The sequence below is a fragment of the Catharus ustulatus genome, chromosome 5 (assembly GCF_009819885.2).
Source record: "Catharus ustulatus isolate bCatUst1 chromosome 5, bCatUst1.pri.v2, whole genome shotgun sequence".
NCBI lineage: Eukaryota > Metazoa > Chordata > Aves > Passeriformes > Turdidae > Catharus > Catharus ustulatus.
The window spans coordinates 26,741,734-26,766,109 of NC_046225.1; the positions used below are offsets into that span (position 1 = coordinate 26,741,734).

The window sequence follows — 24,376 nt, forward strand, 5'->3', positions numbered from 1 at the left end:
TATGACACAACGCCTTAGTATAATGCTATTGGGAAAAAAACCCCCAAAACAATAGTATGTTAAAAAGACTTCTGAAACAAAGTTTTATTTATAAAGTACTCACATAAGAAAACCAAGCAGTGAACAAACACTGAGTAGTGTTTGTGTATTGCAGAACTGTAACTTACAGGGAATTTCTTGACCCTCTGAACAAGATATTTTCCCCTGCTATGCTACTTGTTCATACAAAGGAGAGCCTTCCCCTCTCTCCATAAAAGACACTGCATCAGGATCCAGTCCATTTCAAGCAAGAGTCTGGCAGCAGCAGTATTTTCTCATTAATGCAGAACCTATGCAAGACCACCATGAGATTTTCCCCACAGCGTGAGACCTGGCGCTCCATGGCCAGGCGGAAGTCTTCCTTCCACTCCTTTAGTTTATACCCCGGGTAAACTGTGTGGTGCCTTAAGCCATGGAGGAAAGAGAGACAGACAAAATCAACAATGGTTATTAGTGGAACTACAGTCATTTAAAGATACTGCATGTCACTTACTATATATTTACAGTCCATATCTGAGTTTATTTAATGAAGTCAGAGCTGTGCTATGCTATTTTTAAAAATCACGTTAGTAGCTTACAAGTCTTTCAACAGTTAGAAGCTGCAAAATTGTTCTATATGTTTCTCACTGCTTTGACTATGACTGCTGAAGGGGAAAATAATTGTCAATCTTCTGGATAGCAGAAATCTATTCTCTTAACCCAGCAAGTAGAAAGTTCTCCTTGCTTGGGAAAGGAATTTTTTTTCCTCTCTACCTTTGCTGCCCAGGCCACTTCTTCCCTGTAATCACTTCTATAAATGGTTAGGGTTGAAAGAAGAGTGAAAAGATGACTTGCTTCTCTGGAGCACAGTGCCACCATAAAGAGCAAGAGGGCATCTTTCAGTATCAAGTGCAAGAAGGAGTTTTATATCTGTGGGCACTGATAATGCTGTGACTAGCAAAAGTGAGCACTTTACAAAAGCCAAATCAGGCCAGGCTGTGAGTCTGCATCAGTAGAAGCCAGCTTCTTACGAAGATCTAGACACCAGGCAAGGGTTACGTTTATTCTGAGCACAAGTTCAGGACTTACTTCCAAACAGAACAAAGGTCCAGCTACTGAGCAAGCTAAAGCTATGCTGGCTGGGGAAACTTAGAAGATAATTACCCCCTGTTTAAAGGCCATTTCTATGAACCAATTCTGTGTTCTCACACTGGCCTCACCTCCAAAATCTTGTCCTTAAAACAATGTTCTGCTAGCACCAAAGCACTTTACTTGTACTGGTCCAGAACTGGGTGAGATCAAGACTGCGTAACATCTACCTGCAAGCCCTACTTGGGAAGGGGAGAAAAAGACATGCCCTGAAATGAGAATCTTAACACTACTGAAAGAATCAGCATAAATTAATTTGGAGAGAAAAGCATAATGCTAACGCTGAGAATGAGTCCTGAGTCATGGGTAAGAAGGAAAGAGCTGGTTGAAACCCAGCAAGTCCACTGAAAGACAGAAGGAAAATTTTTTAAAAAGGGTTGAGGGCATCTGTGCCCATCCAGAGATGCTGGAACAAGGAAGGGAAACATCCCAGAATTACCACCTCAACCAACAATACTACCCCAAACATTTCATGTAACTAAAGTCTAGCACCTGAGAAGAGACTTCTCTGCAAACAGCAGAGACCCTTGCAACACAATGGAGAAGGCAAAGCCTATTGGGCAATTCCTTGGTGACTTATGCTATGTGAAGCAAACCTGCGCTGAAAACAATCCAGTATATTCAGAGGCCATGGATAAGTCCTGCTTTCAGTCTTTATTGTCTTAAATATTGCTTGTATCTGAGTGCTATGGATGGTCAGTTACACCTACAGCTACTGAGCAATCCAGCAACACTTTGGAATAATGTGTGTTATTATTACAGCTGGAAAAACACAGAACAGAATTCAGAACAACCTAAATGAAGAAAAGTTGCTACATTTGGATCCAGGAACTAGTATCTTTGAAAACAAAGGAGTATGCTCTTGCTGATATATGACTGAACATCAAGTAAAACTTTTGAGGATTTCTACATTATTGTTTAAATTCAGTAGCAAACCACTAAATTGAAAGGACATGGATACTGGCAACTTGTGGAAAAAGAAAAATCAATGTTATAATAGAACAACATGGTTTGCCAGGCAATGTAGGCACAATGAAGAAAGAATCAATAAATAAAAAAAAATTGAGTAAACAAACTGCTGAAACCATGGGCACTAAAACATGTTGACAAAACACAGCACACTATGAGCAGGGTTTTGCCACTTGGTACCTGTCAGCAGTCTGTATGCTGGGCAGTAGCACAGGTATGAATTCCTGCTGCAGTAACCCCACGGGAGGGCTAGAGGTCCTTTAAAAAACAGCAAATAGCAGCATTCAAACACCCACATACCAACTCCCCCTCTGCTGCAAAACTCTCCAAAAGAGGAGTGACAGAGAACTAGGGTGAGGTCACACAGGAGTATGACCACCGAGCAGCCAAAGGGGTGCAGGACTCCAACAGCATTAAACATGCAAATATCCCCAGATTTCATTGCAAGGCTGTTCTACAGTTGTGGTCTAAATATATACATATATTTTTGGACAGTTACAGCAGGAAAAAGGACAGCAGCAGGTGCAAAACCAATACACAGTTGTACTACGATGAACTGTCACAGCTCTTCCAACGAAGCATGTCAGTCAGAAAAGATTTAATCAGAGGAGCAGTGCAGATACCACAGCTTCCCTCCAGTACTGGTAAGAGCATGTCAGCAAACTGGGAGAGCCCACAGCTTGGAGTTAAGGGATTGGCTGCTGAGCCCAAGCCAAGTGCATGCACAGCAGGCATCGGCCAGGTTGAGTATATGGCGGTATTTGTTAAAGGTTGCTCAAGTATCTTTTCATTAGCTCACAGTTGGACTTTTCCACCTTTACAAATTCTAGCTGCATATGAAAGCAGCTGTTAGAGCATGGCACAACGCCAGAGCACAAATGCCTGCTCAGAGCAACCTATTATTTATGACCAAGGCCACAGGAACTAACCACCAAAAAGCTGTCTCAGCTGAAAAGACTGTTTGTCTTCCCCAGGAAATTGAACTTTTATCTCTGTGTGCTATCTAGAACAAGATGTTAAACTAACAGGTTTGATCTAGAGCAATACCCCACTTAAGAAGAAGAGAAAGGAGAAATTTGATATATAGGAGAGAGGTTTAACTTCCTAATCTAAGTCTCTCACAGCATCACCTAAATCTTATCAGGCACCTGAGTAGTGAGTGCACCATTCACCCCCAGAGATGCTATGAAGGCAGCAGAGAAGCAAAAGCTGCACTTTGATTCCTGTAATTCTGAGTTAGGTGCCTACCTTCAGATCTCACAGCTTGGCATTTGGGTTAGCATCCACAGTTTAATAGATATGAGCTTATAAAAGTCAAATAAAGATGGGACATTTAACACTCTAATACAGCTACAATAACCTGAAATAAAATTAGCCACAAAAATTATTCAATCAAATGAGAGAATTTTTCAAGAGTTCTTGGCATGACTAAGTCCAGTACTTGCAAAAATGGACATAGGAAACAGAAAATACAAAGAACCAGGCAAGATGTTATTGGTCCCAGAGTGGCAGATGTTTGCAAAAGGGCTTCTATGCAATTATGTCTTCACTACAGTTTGCAAGATCTGCAGTCAGAACTAAGCATACCCGAGCTCACAGAGTAAAAATTACACTTTCAAATACTTTGTTATACTTCAAAGCAACCTTCTCTATCCCAAAGTAGAGATGTGATGGGAATATGAGTAAAAGGAAGGACACAGCTTTCAGATCAAGTTATGCAAATAGGTAGGCAATGGTTACATTAATTAGAGTAAGATTTATCAAAAAGAGGAGCAAGATTATTAAGCACCAATTTCCTGCATATTGTTCTTTTCCTCTTAGGCTCACCAGCTAACAACTGCCCCTACTGACATGAATATCAGATAAACTGTGAACTTGGCGTTTCTGGAAGGAGTTCAAAAGCACTTAATGGTGCCGGATTCACAGCTCATAGAACATATCTTGTTAACACAACACCACAAACGAATTAGCTGGCTGTATCACCAGTTAAAACCAAAAACCATGGACCTTCTCATTCCTACAGTGGATGCAAGCAAAGTAAAAGGTTATAAACTGCATATATACTTTGAAGTACCCAATTACATGTCAGCAGACTACCAAGATCTTACTTCATCTTTTGTAAAAGCACATTACAGTTCCTTCACTGAGTTCAGAAAAATTAATATAATTTCCTATTAAGTATAAAGTACTTAGAAAAAAAGTACTGGAAGAAGAATGAGGAATTCACCTGGGGAGAAATGCCCTGTAAGTTATCAAACTAAAAGCAGTCTTTATAAAAGACATATAATATCTGCAATGCATTTTCCATCCATTAAGATGCAGGATTGCTACATTTATGCTGAGAAAAGATCAAAGGAGCAACTGCTTTATCTTTGGCCTGTTGTGTCAAACTCAGTCTTTCTGAGAATGAACGAACAGCATCTGAGCTGTCCCTTCTAATTCATGGGAGGATCGTGCAGCAGCTCATCCAACCAGAACTGGTGGTAGCTTTGAAAGATGTAAGCAGTCAGCAGATACTGAGCCTACCATTGTTCCAGGAAACAGGGCTACACTAGCACACTTTATCAAAAACCCCAGCTGAGGGAGACTGTGAGCTAACCAGGTCAACACTGGTCGGTGACACCATCCTTGGGCCTCACAGCTAGCCCAGCTAAAAAAATATCTGTGGTACCAGGGGAGTAGACATCATCTCTGACCAGTGGCCTATGCCCTGAACTACCTCTGCCCTGAACAGCTCTCTGATGAAGTGTTTCCAGCCATACACAGCCACATAAAAGACACTGTGCACAGCTTTTCCAGCTGGACAGGATATTTGACTGTTTTGGCCCAGTAAGCACAAAGAAACAGACTTCTCTTCTGCAAGCCTTTCAATCATTGAGGAAACATCACTGATCCAAAGGGGGTCAAAGACAGATTCTGTCCTGCTAGAAACACTTCTCACTACCTCCTTCCTGACTGGGGGGGTCAGAAAAGAAAGTAACTGCAGCTACTCCAATAAAACGGAGCCAAGAGAAACAGCGCTGACGAACTGCAATGAAATGGAGACAGCAGGTAAGAAGTTACCAGATGGAGTCTTCAGTGCTAAGCCCTCTTGCTGGCAAAGCTTATTACTTAACACCATTTGAGGTGCAGCATTCATACAGCTAGTTACAAGCAGTTGACATATGGCAAGGATAAAAATTTGAAAATCTAGAGCTTAAAAGAGAAAATTCTCCATCACATAATTAAACATTTGAATTTCTACTTTTCCTTTTTTACATTTCCTTTCATTTTTGTTGGTTGCTTAGATCACAGGAAAATCTATTCACTAGTTAAAATTTGGATCCCATTGTCTGAAGTTAGGCTCCCATTTTGAAAACTTCAGTTCATTTCTGGTTAGTGAATAGCCAGACCCAAAGTGGAATTTCAACAAACTTTAAGCAGTCTCCCTTTTAGGAAGCAGAATAGTACAAGTTCTCATAAATAACCAGGATACTCCAACACATTCTGCCACTAAAACCTTGCAGCCGATAGTCTTGAGACAAGACCAAATAAGAACACCTAAGAAGATAATCCAAAGTATTAATATACTTCAGCATCTTGCAATAAGCTAAGCAGAAGAAGATGACCCAGTAATTCTAACAGAAAGGTTACTGGAGTGTATGTGGGGTGTAATTTAATTTATATTTTATACCAAAGGTTTTCATTAGTCAGTGGTCTTTCATAAATTTTGTGCACAAAAATAAGCAATACAGAGCTTTCTGCTCAGCATTACTCTTCAGCAAAATTATTAACAACACCTTGCATTCATGCCTAATTATCTGAAGAATTCCTGCAAAGTTCAAGTGTCTACCTGAAAGATCACAACTGTAATCACTTTAATACCAATCACTCCAAAGGAAATGCCACACTCAGAAATAAAATCCTGTAAAAGCAGGAATTAAGTTGAAGAACCTCCCAAAAGAATACACAGCAGGAGAGTCAGAAAAAGAAACTTGTGACCTTGTTTGAACTCCTTAAATTTAAGCTCAAAGACATGACAAACTATCCAGAAGATAACATGAAAGCAAAGACAACAAGAACATACTCCTTTTTTTTTTTTGCCAAAGAAAACAGTCAATACTTTTTTATCCTTACTTGATCAACATTGCTTGATTTGGCAGCAGTTCCAGATGAATTTTCCCTCCTTCCTGTGTTCTTAAATAAGCAAATTCCTCCAACATATCAATATCTGAAGAAAACGTTAAAGATTTGAGTAGGGAAACAATGATTGAGAACATTCTTTCTTACGCCTCATATTTGAAGCCACATTGCTGAAAGGAGAGTCAAACTGAAAAGCTATTGAAGTACCTCATTATTAAAAGTGATAGAGAAGATCACAGCATGTATTCCTAATCCTCCATACACTGATGAGGAATGGCTTTTCAAAGTGAAGAAATCCATTAGTTTTGGGGTTTTTTTTGTTTGTTTCTTCATATGTAGTCAGAGGTAAAACAGGTTCATCTCAAAATTCCCCGGGTTTTACTTCTTTTTTCTGCTCTGCAGGTTATGAAAGCAAAGCAAACTGAGGCTGCATCTGAAGCAAGTGCCACCATGGTGGCACATTATCACCCTTTTTAGTTTTCTATCTTGATCCCTTATTTAGCTGCTTATTTTGTGGCTTTTTATTTTTCCTTTCCTTAAGCATCACAGTTTATTTAGTTGTCTCAGATAGGAGCTAGACCCCTCTGTTTCCTGAGACCCAGGCTGGATGTCTATTTAGGTTAAACATTAAACAGTTCATTTGTGTGTATGATGATCAAAATTTATGTTAGATATCTGAACAGATAAATCAGACGTGCCTTGCATAAACTTTGACATAGCTCATTATCTTACTCAACCCAAACATGTTACCCACAGAAAGCATTTCACAAACAAGAGCTGAAATCATTCAGCTCTGCAACACAGGTACCACTTTGGCTTTTTTGTTAACAGCCTTGTACATAATGCCCTATATTTCTTAATGAAGAGATTGCTGTAACTTGCATGAGTAGCCAGAGCTGCTGCTGTTTTTCTGAAGCAGTGTACTTAAGGGTACGCTCAAGTGCCAGGGCAGGTGATAGGAGACGTATTTACATTGTGTAAAATGTCCGTTGTGTACTGAGCCTCCTACAAGAGTTTTTCATGGTATGAAAATAAATACAGAATATGATGCAGGGAAAAAGCTGCTGTTGAAACTAACAGCTTTTTCAACACTACAGCACAGGATGTAAAAGACATTCTTGGTTAGAGAAAGGATACTTGTGACATAGTTGAAAAAATTCTCATACTGGAAGTTTCCTTGCTGGCAGATTTTATTGATGGCTTTCAGGAACAAGTTCTCACCCCTCGGCCACTCATGCTGAAGCAGAACAACTACATGGCCAAGCGCCATATCATCTCTGTTGTCTGTGAAAGCTCTGAGCTTCAGGGGAAAAAAAATTACATTCAGACAATCAGGAAATACATGTTGCTTTCAAAAACATATAGGATTTATCTCACCAAATCTGTGCAAATACAGTAGTTATTTTAAAGTACAGTAATTTCACGATTATAAGCCACACCATTTTGACTAAAATTCTGGCCCAAACCCAGAAGTGTGGCTTACACTCAGGAGTGGCCAGTATGTGGATGAAGTTATGAATTTTGCCAACCTGGAAGTGCGAGCCCGCAGCAGCCCCGAGCCAAGCCGGAGCCCGCCCAGTCCCGGCAACGCTTCCCGGCCCTGCAGGGCCCCTCCGAGTGGTTCCACTGGGCTTCCAGCCCATGACACAAGGAGGCCCGGGCTCTGTGCTCCTGCCCGCTGCCATGCAGCGCCTGGGGCAGGGCACCAGCCCAGCCAGCGAGCAGCAGGACCCGCCCGGTGCCGGGGTCACCCTGGCACCAGGGTGCGCTGGTGCGGCGCTCTGGGGGGCTCCGCCACTCGCCAGGAAACTTTCCCCACTGCAGCCTCCGCCGCCTCTGACAGCCCGGGGCAGCAGGTCCCCAGCCCGCCCAGCCCCGCTGCCCTTGTCCCCCTGGACCACGCCCTCACCTCACGTGGGTGAGAGCGGAGCCGGCAGGTTTCATAAAAGTGAGTGATTTTTCTCTGTATTATTTTTAGTTTTTAGGCTGTGTTTAAAGGCTACCCTGATACGTGAAAAATGTTTGCAAATTGAGCACCTGCCAGTAAACCCCGTGATCGCGCGATTGTTACTAATTCGTTACTTTGTTGCGCACTGATGCTCACTGCAAACGCAAGTGCGGTTTATAATCCAGTACGGCTTATATATGGCCAAAGAATGAAAAGTTGCTGATACACAGAAGTGCGGTTTATAATCAGGTGCAGCTTATAATTGTGAAATTGCTGTATATATTAAGGCAGAATTACATACACTTCTAAAGTAGGCTGGAAATTTCCAGCTAAAATACCAAATCCTCTTCATTGACCTATAAAAGAAGTCTGAACAAAGACAAAAATTTGGAGATCTGTTCTATCTTCTCTTCTCAAAACTAACACAAACAGAGAAAAAAAGAGAAAACAAACCCTCCTCCCTCAACACTCCACTCCCCTCTCCAAAAGAAAACCTTCCCCAACCCACCTAGGTAAGAAGGATTGAGGCACAGACCTTCAGTCACAGCACTGGGATACAGCCATGTAGTTTCAGATACATAAACTAGGCCTTAATTACAAGAAAGCCCCAATTGACCTTATCTTACCTTGAAACAAGCTAACAACAAATGAAGGCAGTAAGGCATGATAGCTCTACTGGTACATGGCCAAAGCTTCAAATCAGACCCTGCAAGAGAACGGGGGTCTTTAGGGGTCTCACAACAGGTAGGTTGAAAGAAATTGAAATGGAGCAAAACAAATCCAAAATTACCACATCTCAGGTAGAGAGGAAAGCTTTGAATGTAAATTATGACTGATTCAAAATGTGAAATTAAACATTGAAATTTTTCTTCTTCACTTCTCTTTTCCTGTGGTAGGATGTTACCACCAATATACTTTAAAAGGTACAAGCAAGAAACCTCAATACAAAACCAAGAGAGAATTAAAAACTTCCTCCCTTTTCATAATACAAAACGAGAATAATTATATACTCAACCAGAACACATGAACTAAAATTCAGTTGACACTGAGTTTAGGGTAATAGCAACTCCATACCTTTCCTGAATTTTGACTTGACTTTAGGTTGCTCCTCTTGTACTTTACCTCCTTCTTGTATTGGAAGTAAAATACAGCACATGAGGTCAAGCACTTTTTCACATGTTTGCTGTAAAACAAGGAACATGATCATGCTAAATTTAAGTTCTTAAATATTCAGATATGTTAATAACGACTAAAAATTTCAGACACCACAAAAAGTAAAAAAAAATGACAAAATTCTTTGCTAGAACTTCAGTTGACTTTATACACAGTACAGTCTAGCTAAGCAAAAAGACTTAGCTGTTGCTAAACAACCTCTGAGAGCTGACATGTATAATTTTCATTGTGAAAACATTATACTGGCATTCTTAATTTAAAAAGGTTAAGAAGAATGTATCTGCAATCAAAAATTATTTTGTTTTGAAGGATTAAGTTTTCAAATGAATTCTTAGAATACTGTTTTGTAAAATTTCTTCTGTTCATGATAAAAATAGAAAGGAAAATGGCAATCTGACAACATGATGGAAATTCAATTAATTTTTAATGCTATTTCCTAGCAAAGGTCTGTGGGAATATATGATCCCATTTCCAGTGAAAAAGTATTAAAGTGGAAGGGACAAAAGCACTTGTACAGCAGTACTAGGATGACATTAGATCCTAAGAGACAGAGCCTTTATTGTCAGTGTTGACACTGACTGACCTCATACGACCATGCACTCCTGCAATATTAAAAACACAAAACATGTATTGCAAAAGTAGAGCAAGTTCAGAGGTCAGGCCAGACAATATTGTTCTGGTGTCTCTTATATCATCAATTAATAATTAACTCTCTTTCAGGATGATCACAGAAGTTGCTTTACTTTTTCTTTCCCTTGCCACATGAAGCCTGTACCTAAAAGAATTTCCCCTCAATTTAAGGAATTAATTAAGTAAAATTAAGAAATCCAAATGAGGGTTACATTTACACACAACTCAAACACATGTAGCCACAAAAAATCATAACTAAGCCCCCAAATCTTCAGTATCAAATAGACTATATATAAATATAGTCTATTTGACACATATATAGACACATATATATAAAGAGCTGCTAATGGACAGTCAGTTAATGAGGCAGGAAGTACAATTCTCCCAGTAAAGCGTGGATTTTTCAGTAGACCCTGGCTTACATTTGATATCCTGCTGAAAGCAGGCTAACAGGAAAATTCTAAGGAAAAAGAGAAATGGGAACCATAAGGCCATCTGATGAAGGCCCAAGCGTGTGCAATGCGGTACGTACCCGATATTCTCCAAGGGCAAAGTGGCACGATGCTAACTGGATTAGTGCTCTCTGACTTTCTAAAGATCCTTGTCCTGTAATTTGCTGGGGAGAATGAGAGCCCTGAAGAGCTGCCAAGTGATGTAGGCTGCTAATTGCTTTTTTGTACTGCCCCTTTGAAAATGAATATTAAAAAAAAACCTGTTAGGGTCTTTTCTACACAGTAAGGTACAGAGATAGAGAAAAAATTCTGTTACAGGAGGTTTTCAAAAAAGAGTGTGTCCAAGTAACAAGCCTTCAAAATTTTAGTCTAAACTAATAATCTCCAGCAATGAGCTGTGTACAAGACCGTAGGTCAATCATTTGCAAGGTAGTCAGAAGACGAACAAAATTCTGCTTTAAAAAGCCAGCTTACAAAATCATACTTTTATCTGAATCAACTAATTATATTCTTGAGTTAATCATTACTTTATTTAGACTAATAATGTTTGGAATAGCTCTTGTTCAGGCACAAGTAGAGGCAAAAAAAAAAAAGATTCCCAAGGGAAAAATAAAGAACAAGCTTTCTTCTGTGGATGGTATTGGAATGAGCATAGTCAGCCTAATTTTTGTGGAGAAGTAAAGATGTTAACAGAGACATGTTAAAATCTTTTACTGTTTGAAATTCTTCTCTCTGATTGTAATATAATGCACTGACAGACTAATAAAATGCACTTATCTTCCACAACACTATGTATATATCCACTGGTCAAAACAACAACATACATGTCTTTTCCACATGCCAAAATTAGCTGGACTCAAAAACAGCTATTGGGACAGGAATATCCAAAGCAGGGTACCAAGCTTGCGGTGAAACAATGTAGTTCTATCCCCAGAAGAGTCACACTTTAAGGCATAAAATCAGTAGACATTATAGGTAGTCAAAATGGTTAATGAGAATTACTATTTTCAAGAAGGAAGGGAGAGCAACACAATGGTGGTGTTTTCTCATACCATATTGTTTTACCTGGTAAATGATCATGTCTGTAAGAAAGATTCTTAACCAAAGCCAGGTTTCTGTCTTCCATGACAAACAAATTCTAGTGAACTCTGTGTTAAGAGAAGAAAAAGTAAAACAGATTATGAAACATTTCACAGCTTTGGGTTAAACATCAATAATATATTAAAAAAACTGAATTTAAAAATTTAAAAAATGGGTAAGAGGATGAAATCCTTCACATATAGGATACTCTCTTCCTATACAAGCATTTTTTGATCACGCTTCTCTTCACAGCGTCCAACAAACCTAAAAGCAGCCAGGTGGTACTGTTCACCTGCTTTTTAGAAAATTTTTTGAAGATTATCACACCAGATATTATCAGAAAGGGAGACACAGTAAAAACACATGTTCTTAATCATTAACTAAAGCAGACATTAGCAGCACATCCTCACTGAGCACTATCAGCCCTACTACTGATCAACTACTCCAAGAGAAGTGGGGGTAAATAAGCAAAGATGCATCAAGAATGAAATGCAATAGAGGAACAAAATATTCAGAAATGCAACAACCGATACAGCTTCTTACCAGAACTTCTATCAGAAGTACTCAGGACCCAAAGAAATTTCAATTTTAAGGATTCATAATGGTAGGAATTCCATTTCTACAATAAAAAAAGTGATTTCTATGCAGGGCAATGAAGTCTAAATGCAATCACCTTACCTTTGTCAAGTGATTCCAGAGAATAGAGCAGCTCCCAGCTCTCTCTTGCCAGTTTGAAACTCTCTAATACTTCAATGGAGTTTGTAAGATCAGCCTTATTTACTGTAATATGGCGACTTCTTGCTTTCCCAGAAGGATCCTCATCATCTGAGCTCTGCTTTGAAGTCAGTATAAAACAAGAAAGATTAACTTCTTAATTTATACTTATTTCAGAGGACTCTAAAGCCACAGAAGTTCCACTGAACACAAGAAAACAATTATACATAGAAGTGCCACGGTCCTAGTTTAAGTGGCTTTAAGTGATTTTTCACTTAGTTTGTTTAAAGGTTGGACCAATCTGGTTTGTTGCCAAGAACTCAGTGGCACAGTGTGATGAGCAGAATATCAAACAAATTTATTCTGTTAAACATGGTGTACCACCATTGAGCTTCAGCCAGATTGTGTGTTAAAGTACATACATACTTAACACTTTATGACTCAGTTTAAGCCTACAGTGGCACAATGAAAAAGAAATCCTTGTATTCTCTTTATGGCAGAGAAATTCTATAAAATGATGATTTTCTACCATTAAAGAGATAGATATACTGACAGTTCCAATCATGAAAAGTTAATTACTTTGGAAGTTTACCTGTAGCACATCTGACTGCTATAGCTACCTTTTTAAGTGCTTTTGCTGAACTCCTTCAAGTTAAAGCATTCACAGTAGTACATGTGTCTACAGCAATTGCTACAAAAATTATTTTATTCTTGCTGGCTTTAGAAAAAAAAAGTTTGAAAATTGTGGTCATAAACAGCTAATTCAGGGTAGCTCTAAAAACATATCTTTTATATCTATGTCAAAAGCACTATTGTCTAAATTCCAGTAGCAATGTTATTCTTGTAATGAATTAAAAAGTCCACAAAAGTTACCATTGTTTTTTCTCTTCCTTCAGCAAGTTTTCTTTTTTTGTGTATGTGTTTGTTACGATCAATATCTGTATCACCATAGATGTTGGGTACATCCTCGAGAAGAACCAGTGGAGTTTGGTTTGGAGCATTTGGACCTGGAATTAAAGATAAATTAATTCACAATTGCCTTAAACTGATCTGAAAAGTCTTAGGCCTACAACAAGCTGTTTTTTTTTTCCTTCACAAGTAATGACTATAATGCTACAGAAAACAATCTTAAATTAAGTCACTTAAATTGTTTAAACTATGCTGGTAAAGCTGTGGTTTCCTCAAAGCAGACAAACAGTAAAGGTCAGAGTGCATTTACCAGACATCACTAGAGTATGACTGAGAGCTTCAGAACATTTTTAAATCCCTTTCTTCTGGAGCAGTCACAAGATATACTCAGGCAGTAGGTGTTCTCTGATCATGCATTATTTGCTTTTATATGAGTGCAATTATTCAACAGATGAACAGCACAAATGGCTCTGAAGTTAACAGCCACAAATATAGCAAATCACAACAACATTCTCTAAACATTTCTCCTTAGAAACTAAAGCAATATGCTGACAGGTACTGACCCTATAAAGAAGTTTGTGTATTTTATGATGAGATTTCCCTAGTAGGATCACTCCGTGTCAGCTTTGCCCCCACTGATTTTTGTAAACAGAATTAAACTTTTAGTTCACTGCCAGAGCTCATCTTCACCCCCATAAGATAGAAAAACCTCATTTTGAAACACAGAAAACAAGTTCTACTTTCATTGGTGTCACAGAACATCCAGCAGGATCTGGTACCTATTATTTCACACCCCAGTGCTTAAGTTTCATTAGACATAAAATAGGAACAATACTTCTTAATCTCAAACAACATTGATATGCGATCACTACTGAGATAGTTTTCCTTCCAAAAACATTTTCTCCTTCTGCACAATCAAGTTGCATGTAGATGTGCAAAGCTCAGTTGAAGAGAAACACAAAGGAAAGAGGAATCCTTTCATCTGTTTTCTCTTTCTGAAATCTCTGCCAGGTAGGACAGTAGTGCAAAGAAGTATTTTCAGTTTGTGCATTTCTTCTATTTGCAGAAAGAAATGAGGCTAAGGCCTCATTCATAACTGCAAAGAACTAATTTGACAGTTTAATAGAAGGACGATTCATTTCATCTCTTGACATAAAAAAAAAATTTCTATTAAGCTTTTCCCATCTACTCAAAAGTGTTGTATAAGGAGTTTACTACAATAGAAGCTTCTGTTAGAAGAAACAGACAATGTGCTCTAACTAACAAATACAGGTCAATAAATACCACCACAATAAACAGGTCAGTAAGTACCACCATCGAAATTGCACCTATAGCACATTGCAATCACCTCTCCTGTACCATCATGTATTCCACTGTCAGAACCTGTGTGAACTGAAAATAGAGGCAAGACATAACGCAGAAGATTCATATCTGTTTCTCATGGATGCAAAGTACCACAGTTGGGATGCTGGAAGAGTTTCATCACTAGAACCTCAAGAGCTGCCTAGTTCTAATAGCTGAGAAGAAAAAAATTGGGCTTTTTTTTTAAACTCATACTGACTTAAATTAATGCCATCTAAGTGTTTTCCTTTCCAAACAAGTGCTCTCTTCCCAGCACCAGAAGTGCACTGTAGTCTTTATTCTAAAACCTCCAGTCCTAAAACAAAAGAAAATCCATTGTCACCCTCGACTGGGCTGCAGACCTCGTCTTGTAGCACTGAAAGATACACAAGCATACAATAAGCAGTGTTGTATTTTTCTGTCTGAGTTCTAGAATCTAAGCTTGCAAAGTTTTTAATTGTTTTCTAGCAGAGAGTGTTATAAATAAACCGCTCAAAACATCAGCCCAAATAACAACTCCTGCCTGCCAAGCTTGGAGGCAGCCTCAAAGTTACAAGAGGCGTGAATTGCCTCATTCATTTCTCAAGTTTCCAGCAAAACAGATACAAATTATGTAAGAGAAATGCATTGAAGATTTTTCCCTTAAGAGGTTTCTTGCAAATCTACACACATGAGAAGATCTAATCCTCACAGACGAGAAGACAGCGTTTTTCTCTATGACATGCTTCCAAAATATGCAGGATTCTACATTTCTACAGTAAGCCTCCCAGGGGGAAGGAGGAAAAATTTTAATGATAGAAAAGATATGAAAGACCTTGGACAATATGATTGGACTTCAATGCCAAAGCAGAAATGAGTAAAAAATGTCTTGGAAATACTTTCCTGACACCAGAAAATGACAGAGGATACCAGAAAAGTTGCACCAAAGGAACTAAATCTGTGACCTTAGTATACATTCTTTTTCTGGTGGTTCAGAAAGAAAATGTGCATTTTGAAATGTTCAATTGCACAACTTAGAAAGGAACATTTTCACTAGTTTGTTACTTCCTTTCTTCTTTAACTTGGAATCATTACAGTAATTTCACAATTATAAGATGCACCATTTTGACTAAAATTTTGGTCCGAACCCGGAAGTGCAGCTTGTACTCTGGAGCAGCCAATACATGGAGGAAGTTCAGAAATTTGCCAACCCGGAAGTGTGAGCCCACAGCAGCCCCGAGCTGAGCCAGAGCCTGCTCGGCCCCAGTGGTGGGGCAGCGGCGAGCCGAGCCCACATGGCCCTGAGTCGAGCCAGTAAACCCCACGATCCTGAGATTCTGTTACTAACAAAGTTACTAACTTTGTGAAAGTTGCATGCAGATCCTCGCTGCAAACGAAAGTGCGGCTTATAATCAGGTGTGGCTAATAATCGTGAAATTACTGTACATGCATACCTGAAGTATCCTCCTGCCCACCATAACTCTTCTTTCCTCTGGACAGAAAAAAAAATACTCCACTCATCAGTTAATTAGTTCCTGTATTTGTTAAAGTGACTCTATGTTCTTTGCATGCCAGTTGCCATGTCATTTGTCCTCTGATCTTAGCTATCTGCTATCACTAACTGATCATGCAACTCTGTACAGTTCTTTAAAATCCGTCATTTGTATTGACTGCTTCTTTACTCAAATGATCATTTTCACCATGCAGAAAAATGTGACAAAACTTATGTTCACAATACACAGAACTAAAATTGTATGAATCAATAATAGTAGTATTAATAAGTACTAATGACCTATGGTGATAACTTACTGTTGCAAGGAATTTCCTGTCACATTATTAAGAGCTGAAAATTCCTCTTCGTGATATTGTTTATTTCAGTAAGTTATAAACAAAATGGAGCTTAAAAAAAACTTTCCTCAGCTTCTGGGCCACCCCTGAAAAGTCCAATCAATCCCAAGAAGTAAACCAAGGTGTTCCAAGCAATGTGGTATGTCACAAATGCAGATGTGAGTGGGTAGGAAAATGCACAGGTAACACACATATGTTAAACATCCAGTTTACAAATTAATTACAAATTAGGAGTAATGTGCAAAACACACCTCATAGATCATGCTTAAACTATATAAAGAAAGACAAGTTGGAAACTTGTCAATGTCAGGAAATCTTTTCCTATTCAGCTTTTATTTGCTTAATTACAAATTTGTTGTGTGTTCCCAATGCAAAAATACCTTCACTTATTTTGACTGAAGGAAAGCAGGAAAATGTCAGCATCAAAGAAACAAAATCAGAGGAGAAAATGAAACAAACACGATGCTCATGGAAGAGTAGGAATCAGCCCAAGGGGTGTTTCCAGTAATATCTGGTCTGTTGCTTTTCTCCTTGCTAGACAAGTGCTGCTGGCCAAGGTTGAAACCACAATGCTAAGCTAGATTGATCTTTGGTCAGATCCACTACACATTTGTTACTAACTACTGTTGGTAAGATTAATGGCTTGAGAGAATGATAACAAGTTATAACAAGTTATAAATGTTGCTTTGTGAGCTGACAGTTTCAAAAGACTAATGAGAAAATATCTTTAAGATATTAGCAATAAAATCACAAACGGCTCATTACAGAAGTTGAAACATTAGAAACTAACCTTGAAAGAGTGATGGTTGGATGTTGCTGACATACTGAAAAGCATTTTTAAAGAAGACCAACATTGTGGAATACACTACTTGATTCTTATATTTAATGTGGGCTTCACTATCAAAGTTACTGATGTATCTGCAGAGATCTTTCATTCGATGCAAAATATCACCGTAACTTCTGAGGGGAAGAGAGAAAACAAGAATTCAGGATGTTACATTGACTCTGCAACTAAAGAAAATAATGCATAGTGAATATTTGTTTCTGCTGAGGATATCCCTCAACATCAAGTCAGCAGGGGCTAGGAATACACACTAGTGAAATTTCACAAAACATTTACCATGTTTCTCTCTACTGAGGCACATAGGGAAGGTTACCCCACAACACCACTATAAGCATATAGTGCTTACACATTACTTTCATCATCAAAAAATGATATTAGGAACTAATTTGAAAGTGCTCTCTAGAGCCATGTTTTTGCTTTACATTGTACAGTCTTTGAAAGAAAAGCTGCTGTGCACTTACAAAAAATGTTCCTGTGTTAAGAATCAAAAAGCCAAATTCTCCATGAGGGGAAATACCCAGCAAAGTAGAGCTTTCTTACCTTCTTCCCTTATCCATTTGCCACTCACACCTCATTCCCACCACAGACAATATTTTAAACAGCCTCTCCCATGGATCTGTAATCTGGGATGATTTCTCTGTGAGGCCATCTATTACATATTTCTGAGAACTGCGCTTGCTTGGAGACATAATATCAGAGGAATCTTGTGAACCTAGGAAAACCAGCATGTTTTTCTCCTTATAAAGAAATCAAACTAATTCCTTTTCAAGAAGAAGACATGTAAAAATTATGTTGGAGTTTTCAGGGTAACCATTCTTAACACAGAGGGCTAACAGGGAGTAACAGGCATTTCTGCCTCTGTGCAGAAGAGCTGATAGGTTGATAAGGACATCTTGGACGTTTTGTCCCACCTCTCATATGGTGAAGTATCATGAGCATCATTACTAAGTAGTTGAAGCACCATTTTGGTATTTTGGAATCAAAGAACTAAGAAACACTGAATACCACATACTACTATTTATCCTTGTCTACGGGATACATTACATAAAAACAATCAATTTATTTACAGACATCAGTGATACTAAGACACATTCTAAGAAAACTTGATTTTGTAAAAATATTCTTACCTTGATATTGACTTTCTGTCTGTGCAGATCTAGTTACGTAATTAATATAAAATTCTGCTGCTTTATTCAGATATTTATATAACAAGCTGGCAGGAAGTCGTACATCAGGGTTGTTAATTATCAGAGGAAGAACATCACAAACTAAAATAGAAAACGAACAAAAAGTCCTTTAGGTTTGGGGGGGGTTTTGTTGTATTTCTCCTAGGTAAGGTTTCTCAATCAGCAATGGCAACCTGCATCTCTGGCTGGCCATACACCAGAAAGAACCTCACATGAATGGCTCTAGGACCAATTTGTACCATACAGTCAGACTGGTTTAACATGGTCTGAGTCCCTTCACACTAAAGCAGTTTTCTAATCATAATATCATGAAAGAAGTTTACTGACCTCCAAACCTTGCCATTCTAAAATGTTGCATAGCAAAACAGGAACATTAGTATTTTCTTACCAAATAATTTTCTAAAACAATTCACTGGAGATTCTTGGTCTTCAATATTTTCAGCATCTAATAATGTTTCTCCAAGGCCTACCTGTGTGAGCAGGGGTGAAAATCAAACACAATGTTTTTAGAGACTTTTTGAAATGAAGTTCGGTGGAGTTGAACAGTTAATTCAGTAACAATTCTATGGCAACAGCATGTGCAAGTCTCCATAATATATAATTAAACTATTCCCACTTAATAGCAGGTGAAAAGCAATGTCAGAAGATAGCAAAGCAAGACTAAGAGAAAAACTGTGCATGAATCTGTGTCAGTAAAGACATGCACAGACAGGTGAAAGTGATATATGACTGATATTCTTTCATTTACAAAACAAAGGATTGTTTTATTCTTCCATTTGTATTCTGCCAAATCCCTTCCTGGTGATAAGCTCAAGATACAGCAGCCTGAACTATTAGCCACAACTGAACATGAATGAAAAGACTTACCCTCTCATTAAGGTGAAGGAAAACACATTTCAGCAAAATCTCAAAAAACTGAGTGCCAATATCCTGAATAATTACTATGAGTTTCTCTTCTCTTACCCCATGTTGCACCACAGTCTCTGGGAAACGCCGCAAAAGTAGAAGGAGCATTTCTGCCCTTTCTAATGTGTTAAAGCACTGCTCTGTTGCTTTCAGGAGCATTTCACACTGGACCCGACCAGGAAGGGTCTCAAATAATCCTTAAAAAAGAGAGAAAACATTTAACTTGTTGTGTCTGAATGATAAAGATGACTGACAAAGCATGAAAGACCATAAACATCATCTTGCTATGCTGAACAAAAAGGGATTTCCTTATGCTTTTTCTACTTTTAATACACACACCTGAAAAAAAAAGTCTACTTCTTTCAGAGAAGACCAAATAAATATTTGTCTGTAATAGTGTTTATTTGGGTGCAAGGAACTTGAATCAACAATTAAGACTGCCTTAAGTGTAAGTGGAATGCTCAAAATCCTAATACTTAAGTATTTGGCATTTCAAGATGCTTTGTCAAAACAGTTAAATTTATTTTTTTACTTACATTCTACTTGTATAATTAATGCTTTCATTACTAAAATGTAAGGTTTTATCAATTCAAACATCCAGTGAGACACTAAAAAGAAATTCACATATTCTCCCTGCATGTTTTATGTATTCATTCTGAAAAATAAACACACCCCATGAAAAACCAAATGTTTTCTTAACTAGAATTCTTAGAGCTTCTGAATTATGTCTTTAAACAGCAGATTATAGTTTTTCAGGTGTAAATCCTGCTTTCAAAATGGTCTGTGGCTGTCATCAGTGAATTCTGGACACCATTCATTTTTATATCCCTCACTACATAAATAAGAATTTACCCCATTTTTATAATCACACCCTGTTCTCTGCAATCTGTGGGACGATGGTTTTTAAGTCCCACTCCACTTATTTCTTATTCAATTGCTCTTCTATGTGCTTCTTGTTCTGGCACAGTAAGCCTACCCATATCAGAGACAAAGCACTGGGAATCAGTTTGTCATGTACCTTTGTTTTTCCTAAGCCTAACACACCAAATGAAGTCTCTAAGGGTGAATTGAGGGAAAAAAAAACAAACCCTGCAGTCTACAGGCAAAGTAAGAAAAAACTGACATTTACTTGCCAAACTAGATAAATAATCAGAGTGTTTATCTTTAGATTACTTCAAGCAGAATCCTTACCTCTTAAAAACTGTGTCTGCTTGTCCTGGGAGTCATTCCTTAATGCTGATGTAATAATACTGATCTCCCTCCATACAGCAGGTTGGTCTGGAAAATTCACAAACCTGTAACAAAGTTTAAGGTGAGGAATGTACAGTGATCCCAAAATCTGTCTCAAAGACAAAACCTTCCCACAAAAGTATGTGTTTGGGCAAAATAGAAAAGAAAACCTTCCTTTTTACAGTTTATTCTTCATTAGACCCTTTGTGCTTAATTTATCTATAGATTTTCAAAAACACTAAGTTTATAATTTTGGAAATCCTGACATTTATTTGTCCATAGAAGGGCAGTGCAGCTCTGATTACTTACATGTCGTAGAGCAGCCTGCCTGCAGATGCTGTCCTTTCAGCATTCCTCTCAATAGTGTACATCTCATACTGCAGGATGCAAGAACAGAACATCAGCTTTCCCAAATGCATTTATCAATACACATCGTCCTTCATATCAAATCACGTTAGTCGTTCCACTCCAAACTGCCCACAATTTGCCACAGCAGTCTGCATAACAGAAAATTAAAGGACTGCAACATTTGCTGGAGAAATTAGAAGGTGTATTTAGACTATTTAATCACACATTAATTTAATATTATTAACACTAACAACCTTCTAGTATCTAAAGGAGGCCAACAGAGAAGTCAGAGAAGGACTCCTTCTCAGGAAGTGCTAGGACAAGTAGTAATGGGTACAAACAGAAAGAGGGGAACTTTAGATTAAATATCATGAAGAAATTCTCCAGTGTGAGAGCAGTGACACACAGGAACAGGTTGCCCGGAGAAGCTGTGTGTGCCACATCTCTGGAAGTGTTAAAGCCCGGGTTGGATGGAGCTTGGAACAACCTCGTCTAGTGGGAGGTGGCCCTGCCATGGAAGTGGGGTAGGACTAGATGATCTTTAAAGCCCCTTCCAACCCGTAACATTCCAAGAAACACTGGCTTAACTTTTACAGTAACTGAAAACTTGGAATTCAAAGAGTTCTTTGACCAGGGTTTGCACCCATTCAAATGCAATGGAGAGATCCCAAGCTGCCACAAAAGCCATAATCAGGAGAGTTAATTTAAGTAATAGCAATAGCAATAGTAATAAAGGGCTTTCTTTTGTTTTTTAACCGCGAAGCCACCGCAGCACCCAGCGACCCCGCCCCTCTCCGCCCCATTAGCCCAGCTGACTATCAATCAAGCAAGGACGCAGAGAGCCGAGCGGGGGAGGGGTGTTGGGGCCCCGGTACCGAGCGTGTGCGACAGCGGCGGCGCTCACTTGTATGTTGAAGTCGGCGGGGTAGAGGCTCCGCGCCGTGATGAGCCAGGCCTTGGCCGCCCACAGGTCCCCCGGCACCAGCTCCCGGGCCCGCTTCACCAGGAACTCACAATCCCCCTGCGCCGACATCTTGCACCGGCGCGGCCTGGCTCCGCCCCGGCCACCGGGCTGCGCGCATGCGCCACGACGCTTCCCGAGCCGGCCTCTCCCGCACTTCCGCTCCACCCCGGTACGGCGGGCAGCTGAGGAGCGCCCTTGGTCGCCGGTGTCGCGGAAGCGGGGAAGCGATTGCCCCTCTGCTGGGTCGGACGGAGTTGAATCACTGCTGTGAGCGGCAATGGAGCACTGCCTTCCTAAAGCTGATGTTGCTGCAAGTTAAAGCCCACTCTGAAAGTCCAAGGCACTGCTGCCTGGGCTAGTGCTTGTCTAAAGTTCTTGCAGTCCACTACTAAAGTTACCACAGGCAAATGCGAAGAAAAAACAGGACCTTTCACCACCGATGTGCATCAACCTTTCAGATGCTTGGAACTGAGTTTTGCTTCTTATCATTAGGTTTTAGTGTTAGGACGCTTCATTTCAAATATAATCCTTTATGTTACTTAGTAGGAATTCTCTGTTTCTTTCCTCGTCACTTTCTTGTTTGCTCCTTTCAAGTAGGCTCTTCCTTTCTATGTTGCAAAAGACCTTACAGACTTTGCACTTCGGGACTTCCACTGATCCAATCCATAAAACTACACCTAAGAGTTAGTGCAATGATCCCTTCAGCAAACAGTTTTAACAGATTTGTAACCTCTCTTACAGGTAAAAGGCAACATCCTTCTTTTCTGCTGAGAGACTGCACCCATTCAGAGAGGTGACAAAGTCACAGCAGAAAGTAAGTCTCTCATAAGACAGGTGCCTCCTTCTCCTCTTGCGATCAAACTACAAACTGCTGTAGGATGGCACAGGTCCCTAAAAATGGTTTCACAGCCCTGCAATCCTGTACAAGTGCAACAATGTTAATCACTGGCTGGTGTGTAGGCCTACCCGGAGCTCTTCCCCATGTGTCTGTGCAGATGTATGCAGCCAAATTTGATTAAATAATAATAATTTATAGTTTTGCATTGTGGGACTGAATATGGTAACAAAGTTGTGTATTCTATCTCTCTGGAAACTGCCCAGCAAGAGCTGATGGGCTGGTTGGGGTACCCCATATGCCAGAATCAGGATAATGCAGGATAGCAGGGCATTGCCAAAAGTTACTTCTGCAAATTGCTGGTGCAGAATAACCCCTAAGACATTAGCTGGGCAGGGAGATAGATGGCAGTTTTTGAAGCAGTTTCACAAAGTATCCTGAAAGCAAGATGTTGCTATATTTAATCCACTAGGCAAGGAGGAATACCTCCAATAAATTATAAACATCCTTTTATCTTTTTTTTTTCCCCTTGTGCATCCTCTGTGTGTTTCCTCTGGATGTTTGCACATCCTTGTGCATTTCCTTGTGTATCCTCTGGACGCTGGATTTTTAATTTTTTTTTTGTTTGTTTGTTTTTTGGTTTTTGTTTTAAAACTGTAAATAATCTGGGTTGTTGTGGTTTTTTTCCAAATGAAGTGCTGGTGCCTCTTGCAGAGATTTGTTGAATCCTTGCCTCTGCATTCCTAATGCTCCATTGTGTTTGCCAGTCCACTCAGCCCTTCCAGGCAAGGAGATCAGAGTCCACTTCTGTGTGATACAAACAGTATAACTTGACAGAAGAGGAGAAATCTGAAGGGGACATAGACAAAGGCTTGGAAGAGTTAAAACCTAAGAAAGGACTTACATTGAGACTACCCAACCCCTGGATTTGTTTGCTCTATGATCGTCACATAGATATAAGAAAGGCAGCAGGATCAGATTTGCAGGGGATTGGGGCAAGTGATTCCACTAAGCAAACAGGAAACACCACCGATGTTTCATTTGTGGACGGGAGGAAGAGGAGCAGTGTGGTTCTTCAGAATACGTGCACTGTGTCTGCAACACATAGTACTAGTATTTGAAGGTACTTGGAACATAAACTACAGTTTTTGGCCAGGCTGACAGTTTAGAGCCTCTGTTGTACTAAACTTGAACTACTGATGTGCCAATGGCACTGCATGCTCATCTCCCGTTCCAGGAGCCAAGCATGTAGGTGGTGTTGGGGTTGGGCTGTGCCTGTCAGGGTCTGAAGATTCCTCTCCACTTAAAGTGGCCTTCCTGAGTTCTTGCCCAGATTGTGCTGTTTTGATTTCCACAGTGCAGGACATGCTGAATCTCAACATTTTACCCAGACAATTGGAATTGCACACAGCCTCCTTCCTGCAGGAATACAGGACTCAGCTGAAATGCCTGCATAAGCCTTGTTTTTCAGGAAGAGGTTTTATGACCTTCTATAGCAGAAAAGAGGCAGCACTTCACCAGTGGTGAAGGATTATTTTTCCTTGGGAAGATCATCCTATTTCTTCAGGAAGGCCTGTGAGTAACAGAAATAATACTTGCTGTGGATTCAGGCAGTGTAGCTGATGCAGCACAGGGACAGATACATGATATGTGCAAAGGCAATATTGTCGATCTTGATGGTAGCACTTCAAATTCCTTCTGCACTACAAAAGCAAGTCTCCATGATCCAG

At 39.5% G+C, this 24,376-nt stretch overlaps 1 protein-coding gene across 6 annotated transcripts; it reads right to left on the reverse strand.

Moving 5' to 3' along the window:
- Positions 1 to 59: 59 nt before the first annotated feature.
- INTS10 (integrator complex subunit 10) lies at positions 60 to 21,928 on the reverse strand. 6 transcript variants are annotated; one of them, XM_033059315.2, is made up of 18 exons: positions 21,752 to 21,928; positions 20,809 to 20,876; positions 20,461 to 20,564; positions 19,327 to 19,466; positions 18,752 to 18,833; positions 18,304 to 18,444; positions 17,717 to 17,888; positions 17,123 to 17,292; positions 13,129 to 13,262; positions 12,220 to 12,376; positions 11,527 to 11,609; positions 10,542 to 10,694; positions 9,281 to 9,389; positions 8,833 to 8,912; positions 7,396 to 7,558; positions 6,253 to 6,346; positions 2,317 to 2,394; positions 60 to 443 (listed from the first exon to the last, which is right to left on the reverse strand). In XM_033059315.2, exons 1-18 carry the CDS (start codon positions 21,878 to 21,880, stop codon positions 266 to 268), a joined length of 2,235 nt encoding a protein of 744 aa, XP_032915206.1. In that variant the 5' UTR covers positions 21,881 to 21,928; the 3' UTR covers positions 60 to 265. The 6 variants fall into 6 exon arrangements, with proteins under 6 accessions (XP_032915206.1, XP_032915207.1, XP_032915210.1 ...); XM_033059316.2 differs by having other exon boundaries at positions 12,220 to 12,373; positions 21,752 to 21,927; XM_033059319.2 differs by having other exon boundaries at positions 20,809 to 20,996; positions 21,752 to 21,840.
- Positions 21,929 to 24,376: the final 2,448 nt, after the last annotated feature.